Source organism: Anastrepha ludens, chromosome 5, assembly GCF_028408465.1.
Source record: "Anastrepha ludens isolate Willacy chromosome 5, idAnaLude1.1, whole genome shotgun sequence".
In the NCBI taxonomy this organism is placed as follows: Eukaryota; Metazoa; Arthropoda; class Insecta; order Diptera; family Tephritidae; genus Anastrepha; species Anastrepha ludens.
Genome location: NC_071501.1, coordinates 41,980,092 through 41,999,679, shown reverse-complemented (window position 1 = coordinate 41,999,679; position 19,588 = coordinate 41,980,092). Strand labels below are relative to the sequence as shown.

The 19,588-nt window shown below is 40.9% G+C and overlaps 1 protein-coding gene across 1 annotated transcript in view; it reads right to left on the bottom strand.

The window, feature by feature from the left end:
- The window catches only part of LOC128862813 (cell adhesion molecule Dscam2-like), a 187,089-nt gene that overhangs the window by 11,725 nt on the left and 155,776 nt on the right, over positions 1-19,588 (bottom strand). The window contains 9 exon segments of the mRNA XM_054101566.1: positions 3,873-3,960; positions 8,275-8,862; positions 8,931-9,189; positions 9,243-9,421; positions 9,500-9,778; positions 11,134-12,486; positions 12,567-13,031; positions 13,138-13,329; positions 16,944-17,063. Coding sequence (XP_053957541.1) covers positions 3,873-3,960; positions 8,275-8,862; positions 8,931-9,189; positions 9,243-9,421; positions 9,500-9,778; positions 11,134-12,486; positions 12,567-13,031; positions 13,138-13,329; positions 16,944-17,063 — 3,523 coding nt within the window.

Sequence of the window (19,588 nt, the reverse complement as noted above, 5' to 3'; positions counted from 1 at the left end):
GATACGAACAGATCCCTGAATCTCTAGAAGAAAACATATTCATCCTAAATAATTGTACGTGGCAGTATTGGATTGGAAAAGAAAGAAGAAAAGTCGGTTCACTCTGTTTTTCATTATTATGCCCTGATATTTACATAATCACTATCTCATTAGGATATTCAATACTGCAGAATGGCATGCAATCCCAAATTACTTTTAAAGTTATTACGAGCCAATTCACTACCTGAAGATCAGCCTTTTAAGGAAGACGGTTTGTTTTTGGTTTGGGGTTTACTTCACGCGAAATTCCGGAACCTCGTTTGTTATAAGATAAAAATCGTATCTTAAAATGGCTAGCGCTTTATTGGAGGTGCAGCTATACAATTTTTAATGACCTTTAAATTTTATTCAGAATTCCAAAAAATTGGTTTGGTGGAAAATTTTGAAAAATAACAACTCAAAACATTAGAATCAATTGTATCTGTGTTTGACACAAATCTCTCATCAAGCCAATTTCTAGATTCCAGCGGAAGTCTAACTTAGATCTACTATTATCGTGCTGCTCGACCGTTTTGGAAATCTAAGTAACTTAAAAAAGCAAAAAGGCAAGAATTCTCGTGCAATCGAGTGAGAATGGGTAGGATGCAGAATGTCGATCTATCTCACTAGATAATAGACTTTGCTAGCTCTACAGCCACTTTCACTGACAACTTGAATGAAATCTAAATACAGCGTCGAACGAACCATTAGGAAATATTTCAAGTTGAACTTACGACCATTAATTTAGAAAAGGTCAGAGGGACCATACTAGCGTACTATAGCTAGGATAACTTCATAGGACGATAGGTGATCTAGAGCATAACCAATAAACCGGAATCTAGAAAGTTCCCTTTATAATAAAACAGTGTTGAACTTGAGCAACTCACAGACTCGTTGCAAAAAATTTTAAAACAACGTCGAACTAATACATAGATGGAAAAACGGCTTTTGGACCCGATGAAGTGGGGTAGATAACAAGAGAACAAGGCAACAGTAGTTAATGGTTCGGTGAGGTAAACTGAACTGAAGCTGAACCGAATGTATTTGATGAGTGTGAAATGACACAGGGAACCAAATGAAAAACAAAGTGGATTTTATCTGAAACAAATTTTTGTTTGAACGTTACCACTATTCCCTAATTGCGAGCCACTTTTCTTCTCAAGTCAGAAGTAGCGACATTTCTCTTCAGTATTTGAGGGGCAAGAGAGAGTAGTTTACGGGGGCTGATGCTACCAGTTGCTAGTTGGAGTCGTTATGAATTTTTTTGTTTGATTCTGCGATTTCCAATTGTCAAAGCTCCAGTTCGGAGTAGTCGACGCCAGGAGATAAAGAGAGAAATTTCCTAGGTCTATAGTTCACCACACACTTTTTCATACTTTTTGTTACTAATATTTATAAAAAAATTGTTACTTTGAAAAATAAAAATTCATATGTGTATTAAGCGATTTTCAAATTTCAGGAAATAGGTTCGGCCGTACTTGGTATTGGCCGTACTGGAAGGGTAACTCATCGAAATATTCGCCCTGAAGACATTGGGCATTTCCAGAATAACATTGTGTACAATTTCTAAGGCCTATATTATTCAGAACTAATTCAGGCACTTGAAAGCAATATTTATCACGTTATATCTGAAATAGGTGATGGACCATCCAAAATATAAGGCAAAACTGCATTGATAGGATGGGGTCCTACAGTGTTAGCCGAGGAAACTATTGGAATGGGGTTATATTCCAAATCGGAGTATTTACTCTTTTCATTCATTCAAAAATAAATGAAAATATCGAACGGTGTTATTTTTTATTGTATAATATTATTGGACGCCTTCGATTCTCCACTTCTTGGCTCGCTATGCATTTCTGGGCTCTGCTCACTTGACGAAAAATTTGCATGCGAAACCAACATCAAAGTTATCGACCAACATTCGCCGAGTAAGGTTAGGTCACATAGAACTGGTATAACTCACTATATACAATGCTGCCTCTCTTTTCATTAGTCCGCGTTCATACAGAGCACTTTTGTTGCTACAACTCTTCAAATTCTCTTTGGGTGTTGCCCATCGGCAAATCCGTTGCTGGCAATTGTTCAGCTTTTAGCCTACAGTCAATAATAACATTGAGAAGAACGCGAACACAAAGAATGGCGACCGGGCACCAGCATCACAAGTAACGGGTTGAAGCAACCAATGTTCTCCTCTCTGAACGCGATCTTCCGAATACTCATTAAGTGCATCCGAACAAATAAAATTTTTGGCAGCTTTTTTGCTTTATCTATACGCCACTTGCCAACGTTTGGCGAATCGATGATGCCTATAGAAAGTAAGTGCCTTCCTTTTTTCTCGCTTTGGCCACTATCGCCATGTTTTGCATTGGAGCACTAAAATCATAAAAAACTGGCTAAGAATTTTTTAATGAAATGAGGTGTAAAAGCATTTTTTTTAGGGTACAAGGCAAACGTACTGGCTTTCCTATCAGTAAACTTGCTAACGCTTGGCGCATCGAAGACGCCTATTCTTAAATGAAATCAGCCGTTGGTTTACCCTTTACATCTACATGGAACGATATATATATGTGTGTGAGTATTTACTTATGCTTATAGATGTATGTATGCATACATTTACACAAATCTAAAACAGAACATTCAGCTAAGTATTTAAATATGTTTTTTTATGATGTGAACGTGACGTGTATACAAGTATGTGTTGGTGTGGTGCATATCTATGTATTCAGGTATTAGTTTTGGTAAACACATCGACTACAACAAATTGGCTTGCCTATTGGAAAGCGAGCGCTTGTGGTATCCGATGCTATCGCTACTACTACTACCGCTGCGCGAATTTGGCGGCTTCACACTGTTGTTGATGACATTTGTTGGGGTGTTGGTTGTGCTAACCAATGCTTGGGGACTTATTCGTGATGGTGGATTGTTGCACGTGATTGTCTCGAGATTGTTGGTTGGCATGCTGGTGTTGTTAGGGGGGGTATTATTCGAAGTGATAATGGTTGCTGTTGTGTTGGTGTTGGTGACACGTTCGTGCTTGGATGAAGTAGATGTTGATGATGTGGACGAAGCGAAACGATATGGCGGCGAAGGTGAGAGGGGACGAGCGGGTGTGGTGATCAGCTGTACATTGCGTGGTTGTTGTTGGTGATGGTGCTGCTGGAATTTCTGTGGTGATGTCACCGTTGAGCGTTGCGGCAACAGTTGATGCAAGTGTCGCGTTTGTGTGGGTTGACCATGAATTTTCGGCTTCTTGTTGCCCGCTTTAGCTGCTGCCGCCACACCTGCTGCGGCCGCAAGTGAACTGCATTGCTTTGCTGTGATTGGTGTTTGCACATACTGAGAAGTGCTGGGGGGATCTGGTGGAGGTGGTTGGCGTTCGGGAACATGCATGGCAGTGGAAATTATGGCTTGGAAAAAGGTGCGTGTAGATTTGAGTGCAGTTGGCGTAGCAGATGCTAGTTTCGGCGGTTTAGAATTGCGTGAGTTCTCTTTCTTGGAGTCTTTCTTGTGAATCGGCATAATATTTTCTGAACATATACATTTGTATTTATGCAAAATTACTTAAAACACTGTAAAACACAATATTGACTAGGCGTCTATTTTTGTCAAATGTTTACGTGTATTGGTAGTGGTGGGGGCTGTGGTGAGGACGTAATTAGTGTCTAATGTGTATTGATTGGGTTACTGTTGGCGGATCAATGGTTTGAAGTGGTAAGTAATAAAATTGATTGTGGCTTGATGACTTTACTGATATTTAGTGGTAGTGGCGATTGTACTACGGGTCGGTGAAGGGTTAGTATTTGAATTGCTTGCAAAATCTCAAAAAGTGTTAATTAGTTAAAACAGGTACTAACTTACTATGAAGTTGAGGCCTACTGAATACTGAAAGGCGTTCCTTATTGCCTCCTCCATTGCCGCCACCGCAAGGACTGTGGCCGTGAGCTGAAAGTAAAGTGAAATAATAAACTCACTGAATAAAAGTATCTTTACTAAAATAGGATATGTTGGAATAGGAAAAAAGAAACTGGTTAAAACATTATCGCTCTATGGAGGCAACGGGTAAAATGTACCCACAAGTACTTTCCAATCGATAGCACCGTGGGATACTAAAAGTTGTCCCGGAAAATTGTCATATACACGTGACACTATAGATTTTACATGACAATGCTTCATACTCAGTATTTCATTTGCTCACTTTAATATTTTAAAGGACTCTAAGTAAAGGGTGGTTAAGTTTCAAGAGCCGGTATTGATTTTGAATAAAATACAATTTTTTTAAGAAATTATTATCATTTCTCTTTATTATGATAATATTGGTATGGTTCAATTACGTATGGGACAAAATATCGGCCATATAGCCGCCGCGGCCTCGGCGACACACCTCCATCCGATGGTCCAAATTTTCAATGACGCTGAGGCATAATTTAGGTTCTATGCCGTTAATGTGCCGAATTATCTCGTCCTTTAGCTCTTTAATTGTTGCTGGCTTATCGACGTACACCTTTTCTTTCAAATCCCCCCAAAGAAAGAACTCCAACGGTGGTAAATCACATGATCTTCGCGGCCAATTGACATCGCCGCGACGTGAGATTATTCGGCCATCAAATTTTTCACGCAAACGAGCCATTGTTTCGTTAGCTGTGTGACAAGTAGCACCGTCCTGTTGAAACCACATATCGTTCACATCCATATCTTCCAATTTGGGCCATAAAAAATTCGTTATCATCTCACGATAGCGAACACTATTCACAGTAACTGCCTGACCGGCCTCATTTTGGAAAAAATACGGCCCAATGATGCCGCCGGCCCATAAACCGCACCAAACAGTCACTCTTTGTGAGTGCATTGGTTTTTCGGCAATCACTCTTGGATTATCATTCGCCCAAATACGGCAATTCTGCTTATTGACGAATCCACTGAGGTGAAAATGTGCCTCATCACTGAAAACTGGTAATTCACTGTTGCCATTTCCTGCCACCATTCTGACCACTGACGACCCTTGAAATGGTCAAGAGGCTTTAGTTCTTGAGTCAATTGCACCTTGCAAGCGTGTAAATGCAAGTCTTTACGCATAATGTTCATCAACGACGCGCGTGAGAGGTGCAACTGTTGGGCACGACGACGAGTTGAGGTGGACGGCTCTTCAACCACACTATCGCGAACAGCAGCAATATTTTCTGCAGTACGAGCTGTACGAGCATGCACTCGTGTTTTCACATCTCCTACAGATCCGGTTTGATCAAACATTTGCACAATTTTTCCGATTGTACCCACATTTGGACGATAAAATTGACCGAAAAAATCACAAAGTGCACGATATGCACTTTGATTTGAACGCCCGTTTTCAAAATAAGTCTGAATAACTTAAACGCGCTGCTCGATTGTGTGTCTTTCCATGATTCAAATTGAGTTAGTATGAAATTGAAAAATGTCAAATGAAATATAGAAAAAAACTTGAGGCTTAGGTGTGGTTCACATTCAATATCGGCCCTTGAAATTTAACCACCCTTTATAAAAGTACAAAATTTTAAAAAAATGGATTTAAATACTTTTGCACACTCTATAATAATATTATGGACGTTAAACGGAAGTGGATAAATCCAGCTATTAAAAAAGTGTTGTTTCCTTACTACCTTGATTGGTAGTAGCCTATCATTTCGCAAGGTAAGTTCAATCTCAGTATGAAGGTTGCCACAAATGAATAAATAGACGAAATGATCAAACAAAAGGAAGGGTTAAAAAGGCGTTATGAAGGTAGGTTGAGGGTACCTCTCGGTACTAAAGTTTTCGAGGGAGCTCAGAAATATGGGAAATGCAAGAACAATATTTTATTATTAAGCTTAAAAAATACTTTACTAGCAAAATATCTATTGTAGAAAGATCTCTTAAATCCGAGTTGTGGGCTCTATAAGACAATTTATTTTAAATAAGGAAGCTGGTATAACCGCAAATAAACTCAACCTTGAATTTGGTAACTTTAAAGGAAATATGTATATGGAAGCGTGGGTTAGAGGTCTAACAGGATGCCTTTTTGTGCTTACCAAAGCCCACATAAAGGAAGCTATCTACGACTCGGAAGACACAGAATTCATAAGGGGCGGGGTAGAAAGTTCAGGATAGAGGCTGACAAACCAGTGTAACTTTTCTCTTTCTAGAAGAGCATCAAGCAGGATATTAAATCTGGATAGAGAAAACTTCCGAACTCTCGCTGGATACATTCCTAGTCTATGTTAAATTTTCAGGAAACTAGGGTCAACAGAAATAAGCGTCTGGCGTTTATGCGAGCTAGGCGATGAAATGCCAGAACACTCGCTTTATAAATATACAGTTCTCATAAGGTGAAGCCTTATTCGCATATGTCGTGCGACTCGAAATCCTTTGGTGGTATGAAAGCCTCCAATTATAGGGGGCAAGCACAATATCAGGGGTCACAATGCTATATGTTTCAATAACTAATAATAAAATTAATAGTAATATATAGATTTTTTCCTAAGAGCTGGTATGTCTATCGCCGTTGGCACTTTTTAGCCAGATTGTAAAGGGGGTCCTGAAATTAAAAAGCCAATGGAGGCTTCCACTCTATATGGTAGGGTGTGATGTTATGTATTTACTGTCCATGGACTCTCCAAGGCAACGAAGACAGTGTTAGGTACATAAGCTTTACATTCACTGGGCAGCTTTGAAAGGCTACTAATGCGAATTCAATAATTCACTAGTGTAACAACACCTTAAACCACCTTGGCGGCCGCCGTAGCCGAATGAGTTGGTGCGTGACTATTCGGAATTCTGAGAGAACAAAGGTTCGAATCTCCGTGAAACATTAAAATTAAGAAAACGTTGTTTCTAATAGCAGTCGCCCCTCGACAGGCAAGGGTAAACCTCCGAGTGTATTTCTGCCACGAAAAATCCCCTCATAAAAACCATTTGCCGTCCGGAGCCGGCTTAAAACTGTAGGTCTCTCCATTTGTAGAACAACATCAATCACCGATCAATCGGTATAAACAAAAAAACGATTACGCTTATCTACTCATTTGGCTAACCTTAAGAACACCAAAACCTGGACCTCCGAACAATTTGCCATCGAAAGTAGTGCCAAGTAAGGCGACACTTTATCAACAACAATGTTCAATTTGCTATTGGACTACGCAATCAAGGACGATATGAAATCCGGTAATCTATTCAGCCGCTCCGAAGGTACATGAGTTAACTTTCCTCTAACACCGAAACAAAAGCAAATGTTGTCAGGCTCCATATCAACGCCGATAAGACCAAATACGTGAAAATGTCAAGCGATGTTGAAAGGCGGAAGCCTGAAAATATAACTATTGGGGAGCACATTTTTGAAGGAGTAGAGATTTTCAAGTACCTGGTGGTACTACTAAAAAATGTCAATAGTGTTCAGGACTGCGTCCAAGGTCGACTTGTTGAAGCTAATAGAGTATTCTACGCCAACCTGAAATTACTAAACTCCGCACTACTCTCACTCAGCTGTAAATACAGTATTTTCAAAACAATAGTAAGACCTTTTGTGACGTATGACGTAATGTCAATCAAGGATGAACAAAATCTCCGAACTTTTGAGCGAAAAGTCTTACGAAAAGTGTATGACCCAATCCGGCTTGTGGATGGTTGTTAACGAAGAGCTGCAGCGGATTTGCAAAGGAGAAGATGACGATAAGTTCGTTCAATCGCAACGATTTCAATAGTTTTTTTCTTGCGATGTTGTATTTTGAGTGACAAAATGGCCTTGTATAGTTTCCTATTGATGGGTACTATCGGATCTCTATATCCATTGCCGTGGATTATTTGTGATCAAGAAGCTTTTCAAGATCAGTGAAGGATTTTTACGAGAAATTATAAGTTCCTTATTAAGACTTGTAGTGCACGGTAGAATATTTAATTTTTGTGACATGTCTTCCCACAAGTGCCCGCTTGTTTACCTCAGCATATTATGGACAGGTTCTTCATCTGTTATGCATACATTAGATCAATTCGGTAAAAACAACCAAGTTGCAGAATCCACCAGCTTGTGGTGGTAAGACGATTTCGGCACCATATAATGTACTATTATTTATTCTTAATAAAAACCGCATATGAAGAGCTCTCGTTTCGGCGGCCTAGCTTTGACTAGATCAGTGAACCTACATATACTAACGATATTAAGCGTCCTAACACCGTGCCTTTTTTCGAGCTTTTAAGCTTGAAATAGTCCCACAAGGGTATCTAGATGTGAAGTATAATTTCTTGTATACTTACGATTGAAGCCACCATCGTCTAAGTGCGACGAGGACTCTCGTCCGCTGCGGCTTTCTTCGCGCTCTCTCTCGCGCATCCGCTCACCACTCAAATCACTATCGCTATTCAAGCTGTCGTACTCCTCCGACTCAGATTTGATTGCTTTTGAGCGTCGCCTTTGCCGCTTTTCAGTATTCGTATGACTACACTCGCCCGACGCTGCGCCTGGTCCGCCGGCTAAATTCGCATTCGAGCTGCTGCTACCAATGCCCGTCGAAACGGAACGTTTCACTTTGGCACCTGTGCTGGAGAGGGTATTATCATCGGTGACACCACCACGTGGGTCGTACATTGCTGGTAGGCCTCCTTTGCGGCTGAGCGGTATGTTAGCCGATTGGTTTTCATGTTCTGGTAAATGGAATGTAGCGTAAGGATAGATATCTTCAGAGTATTCAGGTATGCGTTCAAGCCCAGCAACCGATTCAGGTGGTGATTGCTGGCATGATTTGCGTACCGTACCGTAGTATTGTTCACGATGTTGTATATCCTTGCCATCAGCGCCATGTGGCCGCATCGAGTCGACGTTCCGTGCAAATAGCTGGCGGGGATCTGGAAATTAAAGAAAATGCACTATTAAATTTTATCAATCATGAAATTTAAATTAGCATTGTACTAACAGTTCTTGAAGCAAATACAAGCACCAATTATAGCCAAGATCGTGCCAAATACGGATGTAATTATCACCGCTATCAGGTGTACGTCCCGGAAAAGTGTGCGCACTTCGGGTAAATCGCTATGATCCAATTCAGCAGAGAGGCCGTTGAAGTGTAAGGTTTCAAAGTAGTACTCCTTAATAGTTGAGCCTGCATTGTTATGTGCAGCAACGCGCAAGTTGTAAGCGGTGCCCGGCTCCAAATCACCAATTATGTAGCGTGTCTGCAAGCAGAGAAGATTATATCTAAGATATATCCCACAGGAAAGATACATACGTGTGTCTCTATTCGGCTAGAGACGATTATCCAATCACTCGAAATACCATAGCGCCTGAACTCAATGCTGAAATACTGTATCGGACAGCCACCATCTTGCCAAGAGGATAGCTCTAGTAATGAGGATGTTATGTTTGAGCGTATCAGGCTTTGTTTATGTGGTGCGATTGGTTTATTTCCTGCGAAGATTTGTATGCAACACACAAGATTTTTTAAGTAGGTGTAATAAATTAAAAATTAATAAATACATTTCGTACCTTTTGTTTTCGCAGTTTCAATTGCGCTTGTTTCACTGGTTCCAATTTTGTTGTATGTTACCATATTGAATTGGTATCGTGTGCCACAGTCCAAACTTTCAATCAAATGGGAATTAACGCGTCGATCGAGTTGTATCTCTTCCCAGTCGCCAAACTCCTTACGGTAAGTCATCGTGAAACCCCTCAGTGGAGCGCCACCTATGTCTTCCACACGCCACTGCAGCGATACAGAGTTAGTGGTGCTTCCGATTATGGAAAGGACTGGAGCAGATGGTGGCACTATGGAAATTAAAATATATGCTAGAATGCTATGAAGGATGCTAATTTATCTATCTCCTTTGCACTGCAGAATACTGCTAGTGTTTTTCAAGCAGAAGTCTTTGCGATCCGGCAGGCATGTAAAATGCTTAGGGAACGTGGGAGCGAGGGTCAAGCCGCGATCAAGGCTCTGACGACGTCAAGATGCAGATCCCAAATAGTCAACTCCTGTAAGGAGGAGATCAAATCTTTTGGGTGGGTAGGTAACATTTCTCTGATCTGAGATTCAGGACATAGAACTATAGAAGGGAATGAAATTGCTGATGAGCTTGCCAGGAAGGGGACTGAATTGGCCTCAGGGGTCTCATACACAGTCATCGGCAGGGGGGACTGTTGTCAAAGGGGAGTTGCACAACGTTTTTCTCAGGAAAGCGCAGAAAAGATTAAGCTCTTTGGCCCCAGTACAATAGATGAAGGATTCAGAAAGTCTTGGGGACTTCACGTCACTTTGCAAACTTATAGCTGTGTTTACCGGCCATTGGGCGATCAGTACATACGCAGAAAATATAGGTTTGCCATTTAATTTCCACCGCAGAAGCTGTGGGAACCTTTCAGAAAAGGAGTATTTTGAACGCTTTCTCTTTAAATGCCCGGGTTCTTCAGCTAGACGATTACGATAACTGGGTGCTCCTTTCTTCGACAGCCTGAGGCAGTGCGCCAACCTAAGTCCCATCAGTTTTCTTCATTATATCAACCACTCTGGCTGACTGTAGATATATTCCTGTTGGAGGTCTCATAGTGGTAGCAAGTGTAAAACCAAAGAAAAGCAGTAACTTGTTACTCCAGAGGCTATTGACTCAAAGGATTGACTTAAAAACGTGTGAAAGGTCATTCTTTGCGATCTAATGACAATCGGTTGCATATTAACGGAACGACCTGAGTTTATATCCGGCCAGGACTATCACTTCAGCAACATTCCCCAAACAAATGTGTGGAGTATTTATGCTGATACAACGACAACACTATCCCTTAAGGCATCTACAAGAGATTTATAAGCTATTAAAGACACTAAGTTGGCTGCCTCCGAAAGGCAGATGGTCTTCATATATAAACTATAAAAAACTATTTCTATCTTTTTTGGTGTTTCGTGCCCACAGTGGGTTTCGAGTCCGGGCTCCACCGAAACTATGTTGTACAGCATCTCTGCATATAACAGAAAGAGTTCGATTCAATTTCCTTTACCAATAGATCTAAAGTAGTAGCGGGAGTATGAGCAGTATGTTCGGATCAAGAGCTTCATCAGCCATGAAAGCTAAATATTTTCTGGTTCTAAATTTTTCTATAAGTACATATTTTTTATCGCAGTTTTTACCCACCTTGTACGTATACCTGATAGACAATGTGATCCGAACCAATCGAATTTCGCACCACACACGAATAGTTTCCTTCGTGCGAGCGTTGTATATTACGCAATGTTAGTGTATTATCATTGCTCACCTCCAAGCGGAAATGCTTTTTAGAACGCGCATTCAACACTTTCCACTCGGCATTGGGCTTGGGGTTGCCAACGAAAACGCAAGCTAACTTAAGATCCACACGCCAACTGACGCTCAATGTTTGACTAAATGAAATGATGGCAGCTGGTACCGAGTTGCTTGGCACCAATTTTATGACTGGCGTGCTGGGTCCTTGTCCTACACGAGTCGAGGCCGTAACCCATGCTTCATAAGTCTCGCGCACCATCAAATCTTTAGCTTCAAAGTGACGATTGTTTGCCGGCAATACCTCTTTGAGTATCTTCAACTCCTGGCCTTTGTCCAGTATACGTATGTAGACATTATATTTGGTGACAATTCCATTAGGGCGTCGTGGAGGCAACCAGCTGATGATCACGGAAGACTCACTACTTACGACCGACTTAACGCGCTCGGGTGCATCTGGGACCGCCTCTTCTGTGGTACAAGATACGGTAGGGCTGAGCACACCCTCACCGGCACGCGTAAATGCCAATACTTGAACGCTGTAATTTGTGAAAGGTTGCAGACCATGCAAAACAGTGCTCAGCGCTGATGTGATCTTTGTTTCGCGCGTGCCATACTCTGATTCGATATTACCGGGCTCGTAGAGCAACTTATAACCTTGTATAATGCCATGATTGGACTCTTTGGGCGGTGATTGCCATGAAATTTGTATATTTTGTGCCGTGAGTGCAATACAGGTGACGCCTTGGGGAGGCGCTGATGGCACATCTTCCAAAGTATGGCCCATAGTAACTTCACTGGGTGGTCCATCGCCTTTCACATTGAAAGCAGACACAGATATGGCATACTGGGTGTACTTCTCCAAAGCTGTAAGACGGAAATCGTTGAGACCTTCGCCACCTAAACTGCTGACTTTAGTGAAATTTTGTACGCTATCTGGTGCGCCATGCTTCTGGTAAGCAATCGTATAACCCAACAGTTCGCCATTCCATGTGTCACGTTCTGGTGGGCGCCAAGTGATGAGTAATTGTTGAGGCCCTAGTGGTTCTGCAGAAACGTCCTGCGGCCGGCCACTTGGCACTTCAGCGTCGGTTTGGACGAGTAATATGTCACTCGGGGCACTAGTACCCAAATGATTCTCGGCATAGAGGCGGAAGTGATAGGCCTGCGCGGGGCGTAGAGAACCAATTTGGGCAGTTGTCTTATCGCCGGGCAGCAATTTTTGATTATTGTGCTCATGCCAGACATCTATAATGTAAATTAAAATGTTAATTACAACAAAGTTGTGCACATAGAAAGATAGTAGAATATAGTAATCAATTAACTACCGCCAGCCTTTTTGTACTGCAAAATATAGTTCGATATCGGCTGAGAGTCCCTATTATTGCCGCCATTGCTCATAAAAATCGAATCCTGGTCATTAGGCGACCACGCCAGCGTTACCGATCGGCTGCCCAAATCAGTGACATGCAGATTAACGGGGAAATTTGGTGGTTCCTGAACTTGTAGATGAATTACCGCGCGATCATGACCATAATTGTTGGTAGCGATGCAGGTATATTCGCCACGATCATTAAGGATAGTCTGAAGGATTGTCATTTCCGAAACTGTGCCACGGCTAAGAGGTGAATCTTTAATATGATAGCGAATATCGTAAGACGGATCGATATGGTTAGCCTTGGCACGCCATGTTATATTTAGCGGTTGATCGCCATCAGCTTCGCAGCGTAGTGTGACACGATCACCACGACGGACGGAAACCTGCTTCTTTGAAACCGTTACAGATGGACCGACTGTGAAGAGAAGATAATACGATGAGAAGTGTAGAAACATTTGACATTCATCTCAATTCTAAATATAACGATTATATAATATATTTTTGTCGTGGCTTGGGCTCACCATGCACAGTTAGTTTGATAAGCGTACTCAAACCAGCGCCAATGCCGTTACTCGCTTGACACAGATAACTGCCCTCATGCTCTCGCCCCACTTTGGGAATAATCAGTGAACCGTTGTTGTAAGTTTCGATTACTGATTGCGAATTGCCGTTGCCAATGCCATAGCTGAGTTCACGATATTCTCCCGAATCACCTGTTGGTAAAACAAATAGATAAGAATAGATGAAGAGAAGCATGAAAGTGAATATGTCTACAGTTTTATATATTATGTATTTTACTCAAGGTAGAGACGGGAGCGTCGAAGAATGAATTTGTCTGACCCGATGCAGTAATGTTTTGCCTACTGGTAATGTTTTGCCTACTTAAAACAGCTCCTTTTTTTCTAAGTCTCTCAAGTTATTAATTATTTGAGCACTTGCATTGAGACCACAAACTCATCCATGACTCCTTTGGGAAGTTGCACCAGTTATTTTTCGAGAGCATAAACAGATTATTCTCAACTTTATCGTTCTTTGCACTCGCAGAAGATCTTTCATTCACCCATGAATGCTTAGTTGAATGTCCTTTTACCGCAGAATAATCGCTTATATGTTTTAAAAGTTCAGTTCTGAACCCAGTCGATGCATTTTTATTTGTTACCCAATGCCAGTTCATTATTCCAACTATATGGTTTTAGTGGGTTTTGCTGGTACTAAGCCACTCATGCAACAATTTTTGCGCTCACAGTTACCATAATAAATTTATCACCAGCAAACGGTGGTATTACATACTAATTTTTTCTTATGCACTACATCTCGTGCTAGTTATCTTTAGTAAGAAATGTCATGTTCCTTCTCAACTTAATCCTTTCAACGCTTAAAGAGTTTTCTTCTTCCTCGGTCACAGCAAGCTTCACACTAAGATAAGCAGCACCTTTATTTATTCTCGATACATAATTTAGTCGATGGAGCTGTTGGACCATGACTCACTCGTACAGCACATATAATTAGCATATAAAGGCCCACTTTTCATCAGTCAAATCTTTATCTGTTATCATCAACGTTTTTGTGTCATAAATACGAATTAGCATGATGGAAGGCTTAATGAGTAAGTTTATGTTGGCCTAAAGAAGACTTGAATTCTCAGTAACAGGACTAATCGAAAGTATAGCTGAAAGTAGAGCTTGTAGGCAAGAGAGATTCAGCGTACGGTTGTTCATTTTGTTCCTGCAAAAAACTTAGGTGGCAAGAAGCAAATGCCCTGACTGTTTGTTTGACGATCAGGCTTATCCACAAAATATGATACTTAGCCATACAACGGTCGTGGCAGAGTAAGGCAGCGCCTCTCTTTAACGCCAGTTGAGCAGGAGTGCCTTTGCAAAGCGATGTTCTCTCGCCACTACTCCAGGTTTTTGAGTTTAACGACTGGCGAGGAGAGGATGCAAGGTGATTGCTTAGTATACTGATTTTAGATACTCACCGCAAATTGCGGTTTCTCGAGAAATCATCTGAAGACGGAGCTCGTCTTATTTACGACGAAATATAAAATATCATACCTAGGATGTTTCTGCCCTCAATAGCTGGATGAAGTACCTGGGACTCATACTTGACAGAGGACTAGTGTGGAGAGAATTGAGAAGGCAACATTCGCCTTGTATGGTTGTAGGGACGCTATCGACAAAAGTTACGTTTTGGCTTCGTAGCACAATTATAAAGCCAATTTTATTATTACGGAGTTTTTGTCTGGTGGAATTCGCTGGAACGACATCAGTTAAGAAGAGGGCCTAAAGGTCTGCCTTAATTTGAATTAGTTGGACGCTTTGGACCCCTCCTACTCTATTCGCTACTCTACTACCCTACTCAACGCTATGCTTAACGTAATACCCGTGGATACTGCAGGGAAAACTGCCGCTGCACGCATCGCGATCAGATTAAAGTGTTCGGGTCATAAGCTAGACTTAAGCTACGTATATTCTAGTATTCTTAAAAACTTTGACTACAACTCCATGGTGTTGAATCAATTTACATCCTCGCTGCGTCCGAGCGGTACTTTTGTACTTATATTCCTTTACGGGAGGAGTGGGCGGTGTGCAACTTTTGGGGACAGAGCATAGCAAGCATGTTTACGGATGGCTTGAAATTGGATGAAAGAGTTGGTGGGGGAGTATTCTGCGAGGAGGTTCCCATTAAATTAAGGCTCCCGGACCAAGGAGTAGAATGGTTGCTAAATTTGGTAATTACTGTACGTTCTGCGTTAGAAATTAGTTGGCGAAGGCCTAACTTCTCTCTTGATGATATCTGAATACTTAAATATAAGGCTCATGTGGGTTTCCGGTCACAGTGGCATAGAAGGAAACTGCTGGGCTGATCAGTTGGCCAGACAGGGGACTCTCGAAACGGTTTCAACCGAAAAATGAGAAGATTGAGATTCACTTGTAAGCCTATGGTCTGCTCCTGAAAAGATTGGCCTCCAGTCAACTCTGCGAGCGCTGAACTAATGACCAAACGAGCAAAGTCGTGAGATCATTCTGGTCTCAAGTAAATCGAAAGCGCTCGAGAGAACAACTAAGGCTAAAAAGCCACAGCTCGCCAATTTGGTAGGTATTCTTACTAGAAATTGTGGACACTTACATATGCTGAGATTTGGGATTGCTTCAAGTCCTTTCTGCTGAAGCTGTCTGGAGGACAAAGTGGATTTATCACAGCATCTCCTTCTCAGCTGTCCTGCTCTTTTTCGCTACATCTGCGGATATTACAAGTTTAAATATCACACATCTGGGGAAATCCATCAGTAGCTTGAAACGGTTAACAAGAACGTAATTAGCCTTTGTTGCTTGTCAACCTCTAATCCAAAGCTACTTCTTCTTTTTTCACGCGGCAAGCCAGTAGGCTTTTCAAGCACGCCATTCTTCACTCATCGATCGTTCACTTTACAAAGCTTTTCCGGTGTGTTGGTCTTAATTGGCCGACTACTGTTCTGCTGTTGCTACGAATGCATCGAAATTTAATAAATCAATGGTGGACGATTCCTATCTATGATGAAGCGTACTTTTATTTCGAACTTTATTTTGGCTTAGATGATAGTTTAGCTAGGTGATAGTACGAAATTCGATATATTGCATTTTAAATAAAATGCCACTGTTGACAGTTATGATTTCGAGGTTGTAAGATACTTCGTTTATCAAAGAACCAGCACTAACACCGATAACAATGTTAGTCTTGAAATGGAGAACCTTTTTTGCCAAAAAGTGCTACCTTAGATTAAGTGGGCAATTGAGTAGTAAAGCACTTGCTCGTTGAACAAAACGGTCTGTCAGCATACCCGTATCGTATAACGCAGAAGCTTGAACGATGACAATATTCGATGAGGTGTCCTTCTGAGTGTTTGAGAAAAAAATTCTGCGGAAGACTTTTGGACGTAAGTGATGGAACAATGAGCTGTATGAGTTTTACGATGACATACATAGCACAGCGAATAAAGATTCAGCGGTTTCGTTGACTGGGTCATGTCGGCCGAATGGATTTGAAAGTATTCGATGCGGTACCAGCAGGTGGTAGCAGAGGAAGATCAAGTAGCGAAGCCCTTGGCTTCACTTGGTGTATCCAACTGGCGCCGGTTAGCTCGAGAAAGAAACGACTGGCGCGCTTTGTTAAACTCGGCCAAATCGCATAAACTATTATTGCGCCAATGAAGAAGAAGAATAATCTCATGTTATAACGAACATACGTGTCCTGTTGCGCGTTCCAAAGATATTGAAGCGGTAAGTCTGTGCTTTGCTACATAGGGAAGCATAAAGAAAGTAATAACAGCCGCAAAACTATAACTTACCAATCGACTGTTTCCACTGCACGGTGGGTATAGGAAATCCATCAGCCTTACACGTAATCGCTACAGGGTTGCCGAGTATGGCATCCTGATCGGTGGGTTTTAGTGTCCAACGTGGTGGAACTATCCATTTGAACAACATTCGTGCGCGTGTGCGTGTTAGAAATTAAAAGTTTAGTTCATTATCAACGTTAATTTAAAAGAATTTCGAATGGCATAGTGAAAGTGAAATTTTTTGCAATTGAAATTTTGTGCTAAAAACATGCAATGATGTACCAACAGTGACGTGCATGCTACCACTAAAATGAACCACTACTATGAAATGGAGATATGTATGTACAATATTTTATAGGTATGTGAGAGCAGTTAGCACTTAGAAATGGAGGACTCACCTGAGAATAGTACATTTACAAACCTTCTTCAATTAAGCAAACACCTTTCAAAGAGCGAAAATATTTTTTTGGCATTTCCACCATGAGAAAAGGTGAAAGGCGTACATAAATAATGTTGCACAAATGCAATACTGTGAGAATTTTACTTACATTGACCCACTTCAACTGGATCAGTTTACGGTTTGCACGTTCCGAATTTCACACATACATTTTACAACCTTTGTTCATCATATTTGTTGGTATGCACTTTATTGCATTCCCCCGAATTAACTGACTTCGTTCACTGTTTGCAAAAGTATGAGTTACACCCTCTATTCGAATAAAAACCAACCGAATATTTCACAAATAGAAAAAACTAGTGTATAAGTAGATTTTGTATCAACTATTTTTTTTTATTAATAATTTCTGCAATGCTCTTTATGATGGTATTGAATGACTGCAATCTGCTGAATTTTACATATTAAATTTACCAACTATCTTTTCGAATTCGAATTTGCTAAAGGTTACCATCGATTTCAGATGATATCACGGCATGTTTCAATATTTTAATTGCGCAATCTATAACCATAGGGCACAAAAGGCCTTGAGGTCGTAGTGGAAACGTCAAATAAATCTATCTGCAACCAGAGGCTGCTTCTCGTACTTTCTGATAATCGCACCCATAATAACTTCGAACGGTTTTGGACTTAGGCCGTCACCTTGCGAATAACCGTTAATGATTGGCCCGAATAACTGCTTTGCTGTCTATATTTAACTTCTGTATTAGAGCTACTATATTTTCAGGTATGCTTTTCTTTCGTAACAATTTGAGCATATCACATAGTTTACTCTACGAATGCTTCGATGAGATCTATGAAACACAAATGCAATCGCAAATGCAATTTCGTGTACAGATATGAACTGCAGAGTTCCATTTCAAGTCAATACGGTGAATAATGATGCCACGGAATAATTTGCCTTTTGGTCTGAAATTCACCCACAGTCCTTTAGCAATTTTTTGCTTGTATAATAGAAGGGTTTAATTAAGCTACCAAAGACATAAAGACTCTGTAGAAATGAGATACATAGTTGGCTGCGAAGTTCCCAATTCCATTTCAATGATTTTTACCGACGATGTCTTATAGTTTTCGATAGAATCTCGCACTTTTTTACTTGAATTATGAGGCTAATTCACCCTGTGGATGCCTTTCATCGTTGCCAACCGTTTATCTAAGCGATTTCAGTTGCTTTTGCCGCAATCATCACCATATGCTTACACAGTTTAGTAAACAATAAAAATAAATCGACAACAAAAAAAGAGCAAAAACCTTTTTTCTCGGGTATATTATTGGCCTATGAAAACCAACAAACATTACCATTATTTATTAAATACAGCTTCATTCATGAGGCTGTCTCGGCTGGCATCATCATCAACCTAATTGCCCGAGACTTTGGTGACGGTTTCAGGCTTTATCTCATAAATGGCTTGTTTCCTTAAAAGCGCGAATTGTGTGCACAACATTGGTCCTTCAGGACACCAGAAGTTAAATCGCAGCTTTAAGCTGGCCAATTGATATCTCCGAAACAGCTGATAGCACGATTATCGAACTGGGCGCGCAAAGAATCGAGGGGCTCTGTGAAATGGCGCGCTGTCTTAATGCAATCAACGATCGCTCAAGGTCATGCCTTAAATTACTGGACACAAAATATCGTGTGTCACGCATTGCAGTGCTCATCGTTGATCGAACTGACGTTTTCGGCAGCATTCTTAAAGAAAACTATTTTAAAAGAAAAGGGAATGCTACTATTCCGCAATCCTCACTAAACTGTCACTCTCTGAGTATGCATTGGCTTCTCGTGTGTATTCTCCGATCCCCAAATGTGGCAGTTTTGTTGGTTACTATAGCCGTCGAAAAGAAAATGCGCTTCGTCCGCCAAAATGATTCTGACTTCTTTAAATTAAACTCACTGTTTGGGCTTTAGTTTTGGAAATAGTTCGGTTTTATTTTTTGGAATAGAGGGTGTAGATGCTACTTTGTCTGTTGAAGAGTAATACAATTGATTTTTTTCCCCAATAACCGACCATTTCTTTTGCCGCCCATGTCAAATCAAGCGCTCCAAAATTCAATTCTTGTAGGTTGACCATTTAAACATACAAGAATACTAGGATGGCAAAAAACATTTTTTTTTTCTCTATGTTACCCCGTAAATTCTTTCTATGGCCAAAAACCTGTGACGGTTGGTTTGGTTGGCTTAAGTGGTGATTCATCCAGAATC